The following is a 17,638-nucleotide window of genomic DNA, read 5'->3' as shown; positions in this document are numbered from 1 at the left end:
TCTTTGAATTAGAAGAAGAAATTTGTTTTCAGGAAGCACATCCCAAATATATCTGCAGTCCCTTCTCTTCTCCACTAGCAAATCAACCTCCCACACAACCAGCTGGCTCCACCTGCTCCAAAAGCCCCACCTGTGCCCACCCAAACTAGCTTCACCTGCCTGCTCTACCAGCTCCCCAAGGAGGCAAGCCAGCCATGAGGTGGGTCTGTGCCACTTATGTGCCAGCTCCATGGGCCTAATGCAGCACAGTTTCTGCAGGGCCACGAGGCCTTTTGTAATGGATCACGAGTTGTCCAGCTTGCACACCAGTCCCTGCATGAATAGTACGGGAACCTAGAACACAAATGTGAACAAACAGGCAGATCTTGTTCATGAGCTGCTAAATGTTCTGGTTTCCTTTCTGAGTGTCCTGCTAGGCTTCTCCTGTTCAGTGAACAGGCTTTTCCCCATTCAGCGAGTTGTTTTTTTCCAGGTTGCCTGTGTAAACCACATAACTCTCCCCATACTGACCTACATAACTTGGCTCTTGAATGACACTCCAAGGAGAAGTCACTTAATATTCAGAGAGCTCAAGTGCTGCAAACCTGACACACTCCATCTCGCTTTAGCCTCTGGCAAGGGTAAGGACCAGAGAAGCCCACAGCCCATGTGCACAGAGGGAAGAGAGAGAGAAATGGGGTTGCTGTGACATTAGAGTGTGATGGAAATTAAGGCTAATACAGGGTTTCTTTTCACAAGCATTCATTAGCCTGCTGCTGTTCTCACTAAGGAGGAGGAGGTATAATCTGGAGGCAAAGGCAGAAAAACTAATGGGAGCTAAGGCTTGGGAATAGTCACCTCTAAAATGCGAACAAGGCTCAGGCGGGTGAGGGTACTTGATCTCGGGGAATACAAACACATAATTTCTCTTCCAGAATGTGGGGACTTGGAATCCTGACCCAGCAACAAACATTTATTTCTCAGCTCAGGCCTGGTGTTGCACATTCAGTAAACAGCAGATGTTGGAAGGTGTTTTATGAGGCAGGGAAAAGACGCTGCTTGAGGAAGGCCGAGACTCGCAGAGATGCGATTGCACGTGACAGGTTTTCGGAGGTTCATCTTCCAGAACAAAACGGCTTCACTAGAAAGTTTGAAATAAAGAATAATGCAGGATAGAGATGGAAATGGAAGCTGGTATGGCCTGTGTGTTTATTGTTATCTGGCCTCAGTTGAAGCACTAAGATGTCTCAGCTCCTCTCCAACCCTCTGAACCTCCCATGCCACTGACAGGGCCAAGGACAATCTGCAGAGCTTTATTGGGGGGCCTTATAGAAATGTATCTCTCCTCCCAGCACCATTTCTCCCTGCTAGCTCTGGCCCTCGCAGGTGACTGCCAGCAGGGCAGCTGCTGTCCCCACCCGCACAGTGCTGAGACCGTCCTCTAAAATCACAAATGGAGATTAGCAAGTGACTTGCAAGTCTATAGACTAGGTAAGAGCCTGGCTGTTGAGGAAGGGCCAGGTTAGAGAAAGGCTGCTACCAGAGGATTTGGACCAGTCTTGGTTTAGCACTTTCATTAATGACTTAGTCCAAAAATGAAGACATCGTTGACAAAATCTGCTGGAGATGTGAGATTGAGAGATATCATTAATGCAGAGCAAAATGGAGATATCTCACAGGACAAACTAGGCAATGGGGGAGCAATGGAAGTGCAATAAAGCTGACTGGGACAAGGGCAAAGTCATAGTCAAGAGACTAATAATAATACTTTTCTGCCAAAAGATGGGAGTTCATCAGCAAAAAATATCTGAAAAAGGACTTGGATCACCATGACCAGTCAATCACTGATGTAACTCTAGATAATGAAAATGTGGTTTTCAAAGTTATCAAAATGTCTAGCTTCAGTGCAGACAGGGAAGGCAGCACACCATTGCATAGGCTCTGCTGCAAGCCAGTGCGTTGTACCACGTACACTCACGCTCCCCCTTTCATCGAGCCATGCAGGCACAGAAGGCCAGCAGGAGAGGGAAAGCTACCCGAGAAGAAGAGAGGGTTTTTATAACTTGTCAAAAGAGAGGCAGAGAAATCACTGCCTAACAATACATATCAGCTTAAACAATACCAAGGGAGAAGAACTATTTAGGCTGGGAATAGGTTTTGGCTCACGAACACATAGTCATAAAATGATTATAGATAAATTTCAGCTGGCAGTTAAAAGATAGTTCCTAAGCACTGAGAAGCAAGGGAACTGAAACAGACTCCCAACAAAAGAAGCAGCACTACTTGCCACAGGCACATAGGGACACACAAAAAACCTCCCCAAAATCTCACCAACTGGTTCTAGGACAAACCCTGGTGCCTGCCTAAAAGGTCTCAATAAAGGGATTATCTTTAATTAAGGAACCAGATTCAGTCCCTTCCAACTCTACGTGGTATGAGTCTGGAAATTGCATATCATGGAGGAATTATGGGCATGGTGGACGGACTGAGACAGTTAATTAGTTTACTAGCATCAAGAAACCATAACCTACTTTTGTAGTGCAGCGAGACTGGGAAAGGAGAGGGAAAGGCAAGAAAAAAACTGCAAGCTCCTTGCCCAGCCATCTATAGGAGGATATTCACTCCTCTGGTCGCATATTCACGACACCACCCCAGGTGATGCCTTGGGAGACAGGGCTCAGAGACAGCCCAGGAGTGCAGCACCAAAAGTACATTAAGATTATTATAACTAACTGTGCCATCCATAAAAAGAGTGGGGGGAAAAAAAGCCTTGATTGACTTGAAATTTGAATTGCAGTGAGCTATGTGATCATACAGGGGATACGCAATATATGTAAGCCCTAATGCACAGCTGCATGCTCCACACTGACTCAAGGCTGCAGCCAATGTCCACCTCTGGGAAACTATCGCTGGGAATGGGCTTCGGCACCCAACCTGCTCATATCAGCAGTGTAGATAGATACACTTGAGACACGATAAACATAAGCCAACACTTTGACTAACAAAGGCTCCATTTGCGTATGGATGCTTTGCTGTGGTTCCCAGGAATAAAACTAGCAGTGTCAGCTTGGGAGAGCAAAGGGTATGGATGAATACAACGACAGAAGGACAAATTTTGTGAGTGGCAAAGCACTAGTGGCTCCAGGAGGAGATCCCTGAGAAGCCCTGTGGCTTCTCTGTTTACGAAAGCAACTGTTCTAGCCAGTCATATAACCCTGGGCTTTAAAGACCACAGTGTCCAGATCCTTGATACCACAGCGGTATGAGCGGTGGGAGAACCTGGGTTTGGGTTTAGTCTTATCTTCTCAAGGAATTTTTGATGTTGTCAGAAATAAAGGCATCTGTAGAATGCTATTAGATACTATGAGAACTGGAACTGGAACTGCACCATGCACCACTCAGACTAGCTCCCTCGTTTTCTTTATCTCGGTTTCCAAAGGCACAGAAATCCAGGAGCAGCTAAAACCAGACTCTCTGAAAAGGGAATTATTTTCTCCACAGATCTAAGCCCCTGAAATGGGTCTGTGTGTGATTAAAAAAACATATATGGTTCTGCTTATTGTCTTCCTTACACCTGCCTAAGAATATGTGTGAGTTTTTAAATTTGTTTACTTTTTATTTTAATTACATTTACTGCTTGGACTATTGACATGTGATGCAATACCTTAAATGTGTATTACCTCACAAATCTAATTGACATCTATGGGGAAGTGTCAGGCTGGAGACAAGTGTGGGACAGCCTCACGTTTTACTTCTGCATGAGACTAAGCATTCAACATGGCTTTTGCAGACAGAGCACGACATTTCTGTGCAATAAGGCTGTGGAGTCTGCAGAGATTTTTGCAGCTAGCAACTATTTGTCACCCAAGGAAAATAAAGAAAGGAAAAAAGCATTAACATGCTGAGATGGTAAACAATATAGATTTCCTAAGAGTCCTGAGCATTTGCTGATGGCTTAGTCCCTGAGCATTTGGACCTCTCCCAGCCTCGCGGTCATCTCTAGTCCTGGTTTTTGTCTGGTGTGAGGTAAGGTGACAGGAGCAGCAAAGAGCTGTAGTGGAGCTGGTGCAGGGAAACCGTAGAGCCCTGCTCGCCAGTGGGCCAGATGAGGCGAGCTGTCTCACACCAGCCTTCCTTGGCATTTGGAAATGTCGAGTACGTTTGTGCTTCTGCCTCGCCTCCACCACCAGCCCCAGGGGTGCACTGGCAGGCGGCCAGGGCAGGAGCGCATCATGGCACTGCTGTTGCAAGCCCACGGGTGAGAAAAGCCTTTCCAGATGAGTCACACAAAGTCCACGTGGTTTTCGTGCTGGCTTGAGTATTTGTAGAGTCATCTGGATCTGACTGACCAGCTCCTCCAGCAACTACAACCCTGATGGTATTTGTAAGGCGTGTCTGAGGTGCCTTTGATGGCTTCTTGGCCACATGAACCCAGTAAGAGAAAAAGCACAGCTCAGGAAGAAGATGGTGGCACAGCAGGTGTGGAAAGCTAGATGTTGAAATGCTCAGTCTGCTTTAAAGTGGCGTGCAACTTGCCTTCAATGGTGTGAAAAGTTTCAGTTTCTTTAATTTGAAAGTATGGGAGGGGAAAAAAAAAAACACACCAAAAAGCCAGTTAGGCAAGATCCATCTCATACCAGCACTGAGCTGCCTGAAGATGTACAATGCTGCATCTATGAAGGCCTTGTGTGTGTGTATGTGTGTGTGTGTGCGTGCTTATTCTTCAGGCTCAGAAATCTTTTAATGATAATTAATTTATTTTAATGGTAATCTGCTTTTGGCTCAAGACCTAGAACAAGTATGCAAGTATTGACCAGCAGAGAAGTTAACCACGAGACATTGCCAAGGTCTTTCAGGACCTCGAGTTCAGCTCCCAAGTTAGTATCACACACTCTTCCAGGCATCGGAAAGTTCCTGCTGGCTTTAAGCGCACATCAAAACAGTGTCATGGAGGCCTCCAAGGCCCTGCATCAAGCTACGGCAGGAAATGGGGACCGGGCTTCTCCACTTCACAGCCAGAAGGCCCTGGCTGCAGGCAGGCTCATTCAACAAGCACCAGCTGAATATTATAAACTAATAAATAGCCCCAGCTATTTTTGTCCACATGGATCTGGCAATCATTTATTCAGTACAAGCTCTGCAAGAACCTGAGAAACCGCTGACTTCTCTGCTGGGCAGCAGCTGTGGGTTGTCCTCCATGCAAACCTCTTTGGACCAGACAGCCCCACAGTGGGACCATGCACAGGGACATCTTGCAGCCCTGGACCCAGCACGTTTCTCATACTTTACGGGTCCCTTTCCCTTTCACCGCATGGCAGATTGATCATCCTCTTCCCCTGACATGCCTGCTTTGAGGGCATAGCTCTGGGGCAAAGGATAAAGCTGACTCCCTCCACGACATGAGCTGGGCTCCCCCACTCACCGTGTCAGCTCTCAGAAGTGATACCGGGGTGCTCAGCTACATGCACAGTCACTGTAGTGCTAGATCAGCCTACAACAATAAACCTTCTTCAGTAGCTGGGTATACCAGGCAGCAGTTAGGCATTTATTACTGGGAGGGGGTTATTCAGAAACACACTTTAAAATCTGGTTATCAAGGTAGAACACAGCAGCTGCCAGGCTTGCATCCAGCTCCAGCATTTACCCTACAAACTGGTCACTGTGGGAAAAGAGCTTTCACCCAACACCAGTTGCAGCTACCACCTCTGACCACAAATCAGTCAAGGATTTACTAAAAGGAGGGAGAAACAAGAGGCGGGGGGAGAAAGGAGGGAGAAGTGGATGAGGATAATATAGCATCTCAAGAGATCTTTTTAAGTTCTTCATTACTAAATAATCATTAATTTGGTTATGAAGAACTCTCTGACCCTTCGCCTACGGCTGGAAGCCACGGTGCAGCAGGAACCATTTGTGAAACCGCTCTGTGGAAGGTTGACATACTGTAGGTTCAATATGTCTGGCGTGCATTTCTTTCACTTTTCCCACTGCCCCCCACAAATGGAAAATTAAGCATTGAGTTTATTTAAGAATCTTTACTCTTTTTTTCAATTTAAATTATACTTCCGAAATACAAGTAAAAAAAAAAACCCCTTACAATGAAATATGTTGCTAATTTCTACAAAATAGTCTAAACAATAATGCATTTATATCATTTACACAATTTACCTTCACAATATAATAGGAGCGCTTAGATCAATATTTACATATTGACAGAGAACGTGGTCATGCAGCCATCTGCTGCTGGTGCTGTCTCCTGCTGGAGTACCCCCGGGAGACCGCAGCCTGCCGTTGCACACAAATCCTTCTGCAGGGAGGAAGCCCTGCCAAAGTCTTTCTAGGTGCAGGGACCTGCCCATAGGGTGCCAAAGAGACCAAAATGGTGGCAAATATTTACTTTTTCATCTTAAAGCTGCCACTGTAGTACATGAGCACACATCGAGGAGTTATTTAAGGAATTCCCTGATAGAGAATTTTGCTTCACTATATTAGGCACTTCATTATAAAAGTTATTTATTATGGCTTATGCAAAACAACTCACTTTCCTCGGGATATGTACTTGCCAGAGTCAGTGAGAGAAAGGGCACACTTTGAGCCAATGTTTTGGGTTAGCTCGCATTAGAAATTTAGATCATATTACTTAATATCAGTCCTGAAGGAAGTATTTGATCAAGATCTGATCTTTCCAGCAAGTCAAGCAGTCAGTGTATTTTAAAGCTTAGTATATCTGCACTTTTCCCCAAAATTATTGGTAACTAGACCTTTCCCTCTTACAATAAGTTAACGACTTACATCCATGCTGTTCAATGTGCCATCGGGTGACATATCCCACATATGATTGTCTTAAAAGAGTACACTGCAGGTTGAGGGATTATTTACATACCTTAACATGTAGAAAATAAAGTTGTAACTTACCAAATAATAAATATAGATCAACAGAGTACAATATTGAAATAAAATAAATTAGCATGATTCTCCAGGTCTTGAATTCCCTCCCTTAAGGCCTGAGACAGAGACCATAAAAAAAAAAAAAAAAAAAAAAGGTGATGTGTTTTCAATGGCTTGAAAGGTTTTAGATAGGGCTCCATATTAGACACTGGCTGTTTGAAATGAGACATTTAGCTAAGCTGACAGGTATTTGAAATCTATATGATCAAACAGCAAAACTTACCTCTGAAAGGAGTCTTTCAGGTAAAAGAATTTAGACCAAACATTAATACTGCATTTATTAGGAAGAATATAGTTCTTGCAGATTGTCTCGACATTAACTCAGCAGCAAGGAAATAAGGATACAGTTAAGAACACAACGTATTTGTGAGGCAAATACGTGTTAGTGCACATGATTTTCCAAAACTTCACTCCTCAGCTACATTTGTGCATAGTTCAGAATGCTTCTAACTAGATGATTAATAAGTCTTCTCATGACTATAGCTAAGTTTGCCATTAAAAAAATTAACTGAAAAGCAGTTAGGAGTAATTACTCAAGAATGATGCCAAACTTCAGGTCCAAATACATCAGAACACTGAGAAATTTGGAATCTAAGTAAAAAAAAAAAAATCTTAAAACTTAAAAGAGAAAAAAAGAAAAAATATTAAAAGCAGTGAATCTGCTCTCAGAATTGCACACTCACCAGGTTTGTAAACTCTACATGAAGTCAATGATGCACTGTTCACTATAAGCAGTATAATGTAGATGCTCTATGCAAAGCAGTGCAGATGCTTTGTAACTTACTTCATGTCTCCTTTTTCTCTTCCTTGAGGATTAAGCATTTAAAGTAATTCAGTAGCTAAAAAGTCTGTCTTATAGGAAAAGGTCCGGGTTTACATGGAAGGAGGGGTGACAGGCGTCCACGTGGATGCTAGCCTGGCATGTGCGGAGGCATCGTACTGGCTGTCGGGCAGGTCCGAGGGTGCCCCGCCGTCGTACAGGGGGGAGGCGGAGGAGGCGGCAGTGACCGGGTGGGGAAGGGCAGTGTAGTGTGCTGGAGAGCCACGTAAAAACTGGGAGTTCAGGCCGTTGGACATCCCACTCGACTGAGACACTGGTGTGATGGTGCTGTTACTCACAGACCATAAGTTAGGATACTGGCTGAAAGAGGGAAAGTGATACATAAAATAGGTTATTAATGACTCTAGTGCTTGTTGGCAGTTGCTCAGGTCACAACACGTCTCCCAAGCTGGGTTCGTTTGCTGGAGACTGTGAATTTCTTCAGGAAGCTCCCAGCCACTGCAAGGTAGGAAGGACTCCCCAGGCAGGACGTCATGTTCATGGCACCCTACCAATAAATCTAACCTCCCTGTTTTCCCAACAGCAGGTTCTGCACTGGGTATGCTAGCAAATTTTAAGCCAAGCTGTGGAATGAGCAGGCTGGCCTGAAATATGCAGAGGTCTGAGAGCTGATTCCTGAGCCATGCCATACCCTTTCCTCAGGTGAAAGCCACATGATAGAGGTGGCTGGACATAGCAGCTGTTGGACCCAGACAAGTTTGAATCCATTGCCATGAGTCTGTCAAAGCCCTAATCCCCCTTGAATGCCTCTGTAGTCAGAAGGACAGATGCCTCCAGACAGCAATTCAGCCCTCCTAGGACCTTGTTCATCATCTCGTGTTAGAAGGGGAAGAGCTAGATCAATGGCTGCAAATTGCACAGATACTACAGAAAGGGCTGCTTAAAAGGAAAAAAAAAGCCTCGTCAGGACACTACAGCCTCCGCTCGCTCTCTCTCTCTCCTCTGGATATGTGTATACACACATATGAATTAAAAGAAACAAGCTGATTCAAGAGAAATAGTACAAGAAAAAGTTCAGTCCTGCTGTGTAATATTACACAGAGCTTTCCACCTATCTATCCCAAGCAGTTTAGCAAAAAAACGATACATATTATTACTTTACAAATAGGGGCCTGGACAAAAGGGATGGCAGAAACGCCTTCCTTGAGGTCCCACAGTTCCAGTTCTATTGGTCAACTCTTAGTGCAGCAACTGAAACTCAGTGGACTTTGCAACTTTCCAAATATGTATCCTGGGGGCCAGACATGGAAAGAAGTGCTAGGAGGACCTGTTTACTTCATTAATGTATGTTCAGGACTAAGCATGTTCAGTAATACAGTTATTTTATACTGGGTAGTAGTACACACTGAGATTAATAGCTAAGTGTCTATGTGCATGGTTCAAATAAAAATGCTTTTCACAAACAGAGTGGTAGATCTGAACTGTCAAGAAAGATGGCCAAACCTCAGCCCTCTGTGGTTAACAGTAAAGATTTTACCACCTTATCTGTACTTCTTTGAATTTGCAAGTTTAGTTCCAAGGGACTGACAGTAAACTGAATCTCTGCTAAAGGATCCAAAAGTTTAATTAAGATAAAAGTACAAAAGAGGGGAAAAGATACATTTATATGATCACAAAATGGCAAAGGTTTTCACCAAGTGTATAGTCCCACACTATGCTGGCTTCTGTGGAAACACTCAAGTAAAGAATTAGTGCCCCAACTGCTTGCTCCTTCTCCACAGTATCATTCACTGCCCCTTCGTTCATAGCAGAACAAGGGTTTGTGGAGATGGATAGGAAAACAGTCACTGGCTAAAATGAAAGAGATCAAAAATAAACTTTTTAAACACCATTTTGCTTAAAAGCAAAAATCGAGGTGAAGCTTAAAAGAACACCCTCAAATTCAACGGATGTTCGTCTAAGTGATTTGCAATCCTTCATCTGTCAAATATTGCTGTCACAAGTATCTACATTTCCAAAACCAAAACATAAAAAAAAAAAAGTAGTTTTTATCCATTTATTCAATCTTTTCCTTGTAAACAGTCCTTTTCAATGCCCCACCTCCCCCGATGGCCAACAAGTCACACATGGACATAAGGATTTCTAATTTGCTGGTGACTCTCTACCTCCTTTTCATCCTTCTCTTCCTAGGAAGTATCAATATAGCGATTTGAGGTCTGCTGCGGGTTGGACTCCTACCTGGAGCTGGTAGCTGTGCCAGTGCTGTGACTCATGGGCACCATCGTCGTGTGTGTGGGAACTCCTAGAGAAGTCCAGTTGTCATGGGACTGCAGCATGGAAAGGCAGGCAGAGGAGTTATCGGCATAGGCTGCTGAGAAAACAAGCAAGCACTTAAACGCACTAGTATCAGACCAAGTAACAATCTTGCATTCAAATGCAATGTACAGCTTTAAACCACCCTCCCCATTACTCTCTTGCAAAAAAAAAAAACAAACTTCACATACACACATTACTCAACTTACAACTGCAAAGTCTTATTCCTACAGCCAAAGGATCAATGGCCAAAAAGCTGTCTTCAGACCACCTGCCAATTCAGCCCATAATTTCTTATTCAATCAGTGGGAAGAGGCGTGCTCCTTACACTATCCCAATCACTCTGCCAGGGCACCTCCTTTATCTCCATCATCTACACTGACAGTAACAGTCTGGCAGCCCTGGATAACAAGCATATCACTGGATCACACATCCCAGTTTTGAGCTGAGCATGCCACCATGGGCCTTGAAGTCCACCTTAGGCACCATCAGGAGTGATTGGACTGTGGCTAAAACTACTCTGTTTAAACTACTCGGCTTGTGACCAAAACAGGCTGGCCAACACGGCAGAGGCACTAGGAAGCTGTAAAGGGAATTCTGTACAGCCATCCATAGTGAGAAAGAAGTTGCTGAGGCAGTTGGCTAAGGGAAGGAGAAGTTCCTTGCTGAGGACCAGGGAACAAGAAGGAACACCAGAGGTGTTTTGTTCCTTTATTCTGTTTCAAGTCACAAAGCCCACATAAAATTTCCAAGATGCAAGAAAAGACCACAGAAAGCTAGTTTTCCACTTTAAAATGAACTACAAAGCTACATACAAGATTGGTCAGGCTGCATCTAGAAGCCTGTGTATTACTTCACAATTCAAAATATTATTTTTTTTTTTCCAAATGGGAACCTTCAGTATCCATACAGGCCGAAGGGCAAAAATTTTTAACAGGCAGAAGAAAAATAAATTTTTTTTTTTTGGAAAAAAAATCAGTGTTAAAAATGCCCTTCTCTCCCTTAAGTACATATGGCTTAAGGCACTAAGCCTTAAGCTATTTGGCTATTCCTGAGCGCAACTTTTAAATACCTCTGCAGTTTACTCAGCTCCATATTGTTCTGTGTATCCAGTTATGACACATTCATTGAGAACAACCTTAATGCACTGATGTTAACTACAGTGATAGGCAAGTAAAACCGACAGAAACAGGCCCTCAATTATTCTGTGTTAATAACAAATGACACTAACAGAACCAGACATACACTTCTTCATCTCATTGTATTACCTATAACTAATGATTAAAATCCTCACTTTCAAACTTAAAAGAAAAAAAGTCAAAGTAAGCTTAAACTCACCTGTTACAAGAATTCAAGAGCACAAGACAAAGCTAGCACAATATAATCTAATCAATTAGCAGGAGACAGTTCTACACACCCTCAGTTTTCCATCGTGAAGAGACTGGGGACAGGTATTCATCGCCCCCATTTCTTTGCAATGCTGGCCCCAAGCCCTCCGTGCAAGCTGAGCTAGATAGCGACCTCAGTTTCTGTGGCATTGCTCGAGGTGCCCAGCGCTCAGAGCTCACATCCCTCTGCTCATTTCCCATCTTTTTATAGAGCTGCAACGTCAGACTTACTTGGCGAGTTGTTTCTATGGGTGTAGGGGTTGGGGTAGGGGGCAGGACGGTGGTTCCTCAGCGATGAGTACCTTTCACAGCTGTGAGCAGGGGAGAGCGACAGGGGCGCTCCAAACTGAGGGTGAGGATTGGCAGGTGGGCACAGAGTCCCAGTCCCAGGAATAAGCCAACTACCTACTGTGGGGAAGGAAGAGGTTTGTGAGACAGGTACGTAATGCAGCCAGGCAGGGAAAGAATCACAGCAACGCGATAATCGATCAGCGAGGACATGCACACTCGGGAAAGGAAATAAGAGTTTCAACATGGCTGAAAATCTGCATCTTTGCAACTTCCTTAAATAATCTTATGAAGGAAAATTAGACAACAGCTTAGAAAAAGCCCCATGTCAAGCTAACATTATTTTTAAAATTACCATTTAACTACAATCACAGTAAGGAAATACTAAAATGGTTAAACCCTCCCTTACATAGGCGTGTGCTCAGTAACTGTTAGTGTAATCTTCAGTTTTAAATTGCCCTTTGGCAGTCTCAATCTATAGCTAAGCTCTGAGGTTTCTCAGACTCGTAAGAAGAACTCTTAAAAATTAAATATTTTCACTGAAACAAAGTAATTCCTACTGCAACTCAACTTCACTTCCCCCCCTTTAGGGGCTGCAGACATTTTTTGGCAATAATCTGTTAGAAATCACTAAAACAGTAATGCTTTTTATTCATCTGAAAAAAATTTTTAAGCAAATGCCCCTAATTTTCTTAAAGTACTTAAAACATAAGTACCATTTCAACGATTTTCTGCTGTATTTTGAGATAAACTTTTGTCTCCATATCCATATGGATATTGCTGTCCTGATAAACAAAGGCGACTGTCTTTTGGACATCAAGGTAATTGCAAGATTCTGTTAAAGGATTTTGACTAATACAGAAGTCTTAACCACACACACATAGATCATAATGTTTATACAATCATAAACCTGCACGAACCACAATCATAAGGACTCGTTATCCTCCCTATGAACTAACAAGCCAGCCAGCAAACACCGTTCTCAAAGTTTTCCTTAACTTAACAGATGAGATGGAAGAAATCAAAGTTAAATTCATGATGCAGAATGAAAGGAAACATACACTGCGAATACCCAGACTGCTGGTTGTCTCCCACTTCCTCCATCATGTCTTTGTGATCACTTCTATAAAACAAACCGTGCTGCATTAGTTAAGAATGTGCTTTTACAAATGTATGTAAAAAAAACACACTTTAGAATTGAGTTAAGAGCTCTCACCTTTCTTTTGCATCAAGAAAAGCCTTTGCAAATGGATTGTATTTGATTTTTAAAGCTGTAATCTAAAAACAACAACAAATATCTTTATTTGCAAGTATCACCATTCATTATCGTACAGATATTAGGATCTGAATTAGGACTATCCATTGAAGTTAGTGAAATCACATATTTTTGAAGAAATAAGATTAGGCCCATAATACAATCTATGGACATTAATTAAACAACCCCTGAGGTCTGAAGTACTAGCAGAGGGCTAGGAATTAGTCCCTCTGCCAAATTCCAAGAGACTGAATTGCCTGGCTTTATTGATCAGCTAAGGAAACAGCTAAGAAAGGTAGCACACTAAGGAGTGACAAAAAGCTTCACATTTCAAGCCAGAGCAGAACAGGCATTAAAAAAAAAAAAATATCTCAAAAAGATTGGTAATTTACAGATTCATTAAACATAGATGTGCATTTTGACTAACAGAGAAAGGTCAGTTTTGAAAACGGCACGTCCAGTTACTTCACTACGTAGCTGAAAGTGACAACTTTATTTCTTACCATACTTGTTTGCCCCACAGAATCTTTTAAGAATTACTCTCCTGAAATGAATTTGCAGTACATATTGAGACAGTGATCAGAACTTTGTGCTATTACATTCATAGGGCTTTTACATATATTAATTTCATTTTTCATATTTAGCTTCGAACAAAGCACAGGAAAAACTGAAAAACATGAAATGAGATCCATTATTTTGCTCTATAACATGCACTTCGCCACTGGAAACCTCCTGTTACTTGCATCCTTTCTTGCCCGCTGTGCGTACCTCCTCGTTCTGGTAGGCCGTCACGGCTATAAACTGGGTCTCTGGGAAGGAATGGCTGGTGATCATCCGCTGCGGGCCACCCACTCGCACTATATGGATCCTTGGCTCATACTTGTGCAGAGAGTTCAACATGATCTGTGAGCAAACGGACAGAGCAGGTAAGCAGCAGAGTGGCAGCAGATGCTGGCAGGCACAGAAAGCACTCAGGCTTTAAAGTATCTAATGATCCATCTTCCCAGCAGAGAAGAAAAAGGCAACAGGCCTCTTTCTTTTAGGCAAAACCCTAAAACTGAAGCTGTAAGAACAGGAAAGGAATACTGCAGTCAGACACCCCAACTTTTTGCCTAGTTATCCTCATCCCTGATACTTGACTGGGCAGCTGGCATAGTCACAAACACATTGGCAATAAATAGCCAGAAAGACGTAACTACCACACCGTTGGCATTATCAGATATTCATATCAGAAAGACATTTTAAAAAAGCAAGTCAAAACATGAAGGCACCCATCCTCGGCAGAAAGACCAGCTCTGCTGAAAGTATGCAGTTCTGGGGCTGGGGGGGGAACGCGACACACCCCACCCCAGCACGTTTGATAACAGCAGTATAAAAACGAGCATTAAGGTGGCAGGAGGAGCATTAAGGAGCCTGCCGCCCCGCAGGGACGGGACGGGTCATGTCGGGTCGGTCCAGCCCCAATGAGCGCAGCGCGGTCCCGGCGCAGGTCCCGGTCCCGGTGCAGGTCCTGGTGCCGGCCCTTACCTGCCCACCGCCGTTGAGCTTGTTGGTGAGTTTGACTTTGCTGAAGGAGACGGGCGCCTTCATCCAGTGCGCGCCGAAGTTGGGCGAGTCGGGGTGGATGTAGACGCAGCTGGGCGCCTGCGGCTCCGGCTTCCCGCCCGGCACCCACTCCCCGTTCACGTACTTCCAGCGGTGCCCGTCGGCCGCCACGAAGTCCAGCAGGAAGGAGTACATGGCGTTGGGGTCCAGCCCCGACACGTTCACCTTCAGCACCGGGAACATCCTCCTACGGGGCGACACGGAGGCGCGAGGCACGGCGGGGGGCAGCCCCCGCCCCCCCCCCCCCTCCCCGGGCTCAGCCGGGCGGCCGCCCCCGGGACCCCCGCGCCCCCCCGGGATGGCGAGCGTGGGCCGGCGGGAGGGCGCGGGGCCCGCGGCACCCCTACCTGCCGTTTTTGGTGACGATCATCTCGTTGGTGAGCTCCTTGAAGCGCAACCACAGCTCGTTGTCCTCCAGCGCGACCCGCAGCTGCCGCTCCGTGGGATCGCCCTTCTCGCTGCCCGCCTGCAGCTCGCTCTCCACGGCGCTCAGCAGGTGGTCCACGCGGTGCGGTGGGGGCTTGTCCGCACCCTCCGCGCCGGGGGAGCTCATCCTGGCCCCGCGCCCGCCCGGCGGGGCAGCCGCCCCGGCAGAGCCCCGAGCGGCGGAGGCGGCGGGGCCGGGGCTGGCTCCACTTGACCTCCGCAGCCCCAGCGAGCGGGAGCAGGGAAGGGGCCGCTGTTATACCCCGTCATAAACACCCCCCCGGTGACATCACAATACCGGCGGGGGGGTGCCGCTGATTGGCCGAAGGCCGCTTTGATCTCTCCGGCCGGCCTTTCCGATTGGCTGCCTGCGGCCATATCACAACGGTGCCCGGGGAAGCCTGTGATGTTAATTGCAGCCCGCGGGATTAAACGCGGCTATTTTATGCAAATCTGCCCCCAAATGTTTGCACCTCTATCAAAGCCGCCGGGCCGGGGCTCCGGCCGCCGCGGAGGAAATGGCCCATCTCGGCAACAGCCCCGCAACCTGCGTGCGGCACCCTCCCGCCTCCCCGCCGCAGTCATTAACGGGGCTACCGACGCCCGCCACTGCAAGCCCCGAGGTCTGGTTTTAGGCAGCCGGTCCTGGACGGGAGAGACCCCCGCCGAGGGTTCATATTTAGGTAAAAAAAAAAAAAAAAAAAAAAAAGGAAGTCCTTCTTCTCAGGCCGCCGCAGGCTGCCCGCAGTCCCCCGCGCCCGCCCCGCCGCTTCCCACGCTCCCCTCTCACGAGTCGCGACACTTCTGCTTAAGTGAAGGTTGCTGTCAGCAACGACGACCCTTTCTGGAAAATGTAACCAAAAAGCCGAAACCGCCCTGTACAGCAGCCGACCAGAAACCTGGCACAGTGAGGGCACCCCCGCCACCGTCTCCCCAACTTTGAGCGATCGCAAGAGCCCACCCGTGAGAAAAGGCGCAGGGTTTGCCTCCCATCGCCAATACAGGTGGTGCCTTCCCAGCCGAGACGCTCGACCGCGATGGTTTCGAGACATCTCACCCCAAAAAAAATAAATAATTAAAAAAAAATCTAAAATTCAGATAGATGGTTACGAGCCATCCCACTAAATAAAAACACAGTTCTAAAAACCAGATCGATAGCTAAAGGCTTCGTTTCCTACAACAAGGAGAACCCTCCCCCGCCCCGAGTTTCTGCAGGCAAGAGTGGAGCCTGAACCTCGCGGGTGAAACTTTGCAACGGGCTGAATTTCTGTTAAAGTTGTTTGGCGCAAAAGCAAGAGATGGGCCGACGGAGAGGAGGCTGGTTTGAAACACTCCCGCCCGCCAGTGTTTTAATAGTTTGCATTCTCCGGGGCTGCGGCGGTCTGTGGTGTGAGGGAAACAGTTTATTACCTTTCCGTGAGAATCCCTGGATAGAGGGCGAGGGGGAGAGAGGTGACAATGAGCAGGAAATAGTTCAATGGGGTCTCTTTAAACAATAACAAGTCCTTTAAACGGGAGCAAAGGAGAGGGAAAAGGAGCGGCGCGATGTAAAAATAGGGGTTTCTTTCAAAATAGGCATCTCCTCTCCCTCCGAACACCGCGCGTCATGGCTGCTGGGATTTTTAAGATTTTCAGGAGAAAGTGCCCGGGGTACACGGGCAAGCTGTCTGGGAGCAGAAGGAGCTGGAAATCAGAGCTACTAGGGGAAGGCAGGCTGAAGGGGTCCCTTTTGCAGGATGCAGACAGCGGTTTAATCCGGGCAGAGGGTCTTTCTGCGGGCAGGCACCCCCTGCCCTCATCCACTGCCGCACCCCCATGCGTGCACCCCATGCCCGCACCCCCTGCCTTTCCACGCTCCGCACACAGCGTAGCAGCAGCCCGAGCCTATCTGCCTTCATCCAACTTCAATTAAACCCAATGCTTCCGCTATTGTTTTCGGTTTCTTTCTGGTTTAGGAGCTACGACTTACGGGTGTATTTTCCTTACGCAGCACCATCAGGCTCATACATCCTTAACTTACTCAACTCCGCAGAGCTTTTTTTCCCCTTCAACCTGACGTGTTAAATTCCGCACGCCAGCTCTCTTCAACCACTATCCAGAAACACGCGAAAAATTGTTATCCCTTCAGACTAATTCCTGCGTTAAAGTTTCTTAAAGCTCTTTCTGCCTGAGCATCTACCGCCCGCTTCTTGCCCTCTTCGGAAGGCGAAAGCAGCGTTTGCAAAGAAATTATGGGCGAGGCTTACTAAATTGGTACGCAGTCGCTGCTATAGATAGTTTGAGATGGTCTTTTCGCTATCAAGTACTTATTTCACTTCAGATGCTCCACTCAAAACAAACACGCACGTCCTAGCACAAGCCGGGAGCGTTCAAACCCCGAAAGGCCAGGGCAGGCTGTCCCTCGGCTGGGCTGGCAGCATCATCTTACTCTGGGTTTGCACTTTGAAGGCGACATTTCAAACATCTTAACCCTGAAAAAGCCGAGCAGCAGGAGAAGTTAACCCCAGAGAAGGACTCGCACGGACAGTCACTCGCTCTGCGCAGGTGAAGGGGAGGGAAGGGACTTTTCCCCCCTTGCAGAAGTCGCGTCCCTTTTTGGCTACGGTCCGGGGGAGGGAGGCGAGAGTAGTGGTGGTGGATCCCGTGTAGGGCAAACTC

General features: G+C 46.2%; 1 protein-coding gene across 4 annotated transcripts; it reads right to left on the bottom strand.

Moving 5' to 3' along the window:
* Positions 1 to 7,797: 7,797 nt before the first annotated feature.
* On the bottom strand, positions 7,798 to 15,107 carry TBXT (T-box transcription factor T). 4 transcript variants are annotated; one of them, XM_068408303.1, is made up of 8 exons: positions 14,902 to 15,107; positions 14,477 to 14,741; positions 13,718 to 13,852; positions 12,911 to 12,972; positions 12,756 to 12,817; positions 11,638 to 11,814; positions 9,944 to 10,076; positions 7,798 to 8,065 (listed from the first exon to the last, which is right to left on the bottom strand). In XM_068408303.1, exons 1-8 carry the CDS (start codon positions 15,105 to 15,107, stop codon positions 7,798 to 7,800), a joined length of 1,308 nt encoding a protein of 435 aa, XP_068264404.1. The 4 variants fall into 4 exon arrangements, with proteins under 4 accessions (XP_068264404.1, XP_068264413.1, XP_068264424.1 ...); XM_068408312.1 differs by having other exon boundaries at positions 9,944 to 10,073; XM_068408323.1 differs by having other exon boundaries at positions 9,944 to 10,073; positions 11,638 to 11,811.
* Between the last annotated feature and the right edge of the window lie 2,531 nt (positions 15,108 to 17,638).

This window comes from Nyctibius grandis, chromosome 1 (assembly GCF_013368605.1).
Source record: "Nyctibius grandis isolate bNycGra1 chromosome 1, bNycGra1.pri, whole genome shotgun sequence".
NCBI classification, from domain to species: Eukaryota; Metazoa; Chordata; class Aves; order Nyctibiiformes; family Nyctibiidae; genus Nyctibius; species Nyctibius grandis.
This window is presented reverse-complemented; position numbering and strand designations above follow the sequence as displayed.